This window comes from Microtus ochrogaster, chromosome 10 (genome assembly GCF_000317375.1).
Source record: "Microtus ochrogaster isolate Prairie Vole_2 chromosome 10, MicOch1.0, whole genome shotgun sequence".
In the NCBI taxonomy this organism is placed as follows: Eukaryota; Metazoa; Chordata; class Mammalia; order Rodentia; family Cricetidae; genus Microtus; species Microtus ochrogaster.
Window position 1 is genome coordinate 70,622,337 of NC_022016.1, and position 1,663 is coordinate 70,623,999.

At 42.6% G+C, this 1,663-nt stretch overlaps 1 protein-coding gene across 1 annotated transcript in view; it reads right to left on the reverse strand.

The window, feature by feature from the left end:
- Positions 1 to 1,663, reverse strand: part of Slc35d1 (solute carrier family 35 member D1) — a 42,611-nt gene that overhangs the window by 40,161 nt on the left and 787 nt on the right. Inside the window, exons 2-4 of the mRNA XM_005353486.2 lie at positions 1,599 to 1,632; positions 1,411 to 1,497; positions 684 to 751 (exon numbers count right to left, since the gene is read on the reverse strand). Coding sequence (XP_005353543.1) covers positions 684 to 751; positions 1,411 to 1,497; positions 1,599 to 1,632 — 189 coding nt within the window. The remainder of the gene's footprint in view (positions 1 to 683; positions 752 to 1,410; positions 1,498 to 1,598; positions 1,633 to 1,663) is intronic.

Sequence of the window (1,663 nt, forward strand, 5' to 3'; positions counted from 1 at the left end):
GTGGAGCAGAGCTATTGCTTCTTTTTAAAAGTGAACGGCTCTTCTCCGGTTTTACACAGTCACAGTTGACCTAGTCATCATGTTTATGTCAAGATTTCATCTGGCTTTAGCCACCTCGTGCGAAAAGGAAACCTGTGGAAATTCTTATGTCCATCGTCTGATTTGCTGTGTGTAATACACCTAAAATGCACAGTGTTTGTGAACGGTGTTATAGAAGTGAAATCCTAAACCACACATGAGGGCAGCATGCTGGAGGCCAAGACAAGAGGAGGACCACAAGTTCAAGGCCAGTCAGTGTTTCATGGTGTGTGCCAGGTCATCCATGGCTACAGAGTAAGAGCCTATCTGGAAAATAAATATATAACAAAATCCTCTAAGTCTGGCATAAATCCTTGTCCATGGCAGTCCTGCAAAAACAAGAAAATCTACTGCGCCACTGACAATATCTGAGCACTTCTAACATAAAAGTGAGAAGGCAAACAAAACAAAATTCGTTCCTTAACTTCAAATCAACAGCTCTGAAACAAAAACTTTGGATTCAAACTTCATCATTTGATGGCGGAGGCTTCCTGGTGTTTGTGCAGTCTCCCCCCAACAATCACGACACATTCATAGGACACTGGTGTTTAACTTTAAGATTATCTTATTTTAACCCCACTAGAAAAAAATAAAGTTAGCCATACTTCAGTTTCTTTGTGCTGAACAGTCCCGTGATTTGGTTCCCAAAATATAGTAGAGGTAGTGGAAACGTCTGGAAAAGTGAAAAGGGTAACAAATCTCAATAATAAAGGCAGCGACAACAAAAATCCTTTCAAACAGACCGGTTCTATTTATACAGTTAAATTCTTTCCACTTGAAACACGATTAGGTCCCATACACAGTGCTGACCCCCACGAAACACCCAGACAACATCAACTACCCTTTGATACACAACACTGCCCACAGAAGGGAAAGGGAGATGGTAGGAAGAAAGGACACAGAAATGTAAACATGACCGACCACGTGAGGCAGAAACATCACTTGCTCCAAAAATATGACAGTGTATGCGTCTGAGACTCCAGTGTTCAGGGAACGAGAGAGAATTTAGGTTTCACACGGAGTCTCGCAGAAGCATAAAGAAGGGTACAAAAACACCCCTCCTCCAAGGGAAAAAAAGTAATAATAAGAGCATCGTGGCTAAAGTGGACAGATCAAAACAGAAGGCTTTTCCAAAAATCTTTGTTCTCAAGAGAGGGTAGCACTGGTCCAGCATATACGGTTACCTATATTCTTTAGCTCAGCTAGATGCACTCGTGGACCGGGGTTGGGGCTAGTTTTTTTAAAGATACAAGGCGCTGATTTTTTTCCCCACTTAAGCCACAGAATGGCTCCTTTTTATAAAATAAAGTATTCCTTCTTTCTCCCTTTTACCTTTCGAGGTACATTTCTGTCAAAGTCGGGAAACTTCACTACCCTGAGTGCCTTTCCCACCCAGAGAACGGCTACCGTGGCCACCATCTGCAAACAGAGAACACACACAGATGCACTGTTCTGCATATAAAGACGCACAGAGAAGTTCTGACAACACAGACCACGGAATGCCCAAGATTCCAACTAACCTGGCCAAGTCCAACACATAGCGAGGACGGAAATCTACAAAAAGGGTAAAGAAAAAAAGGGGGGG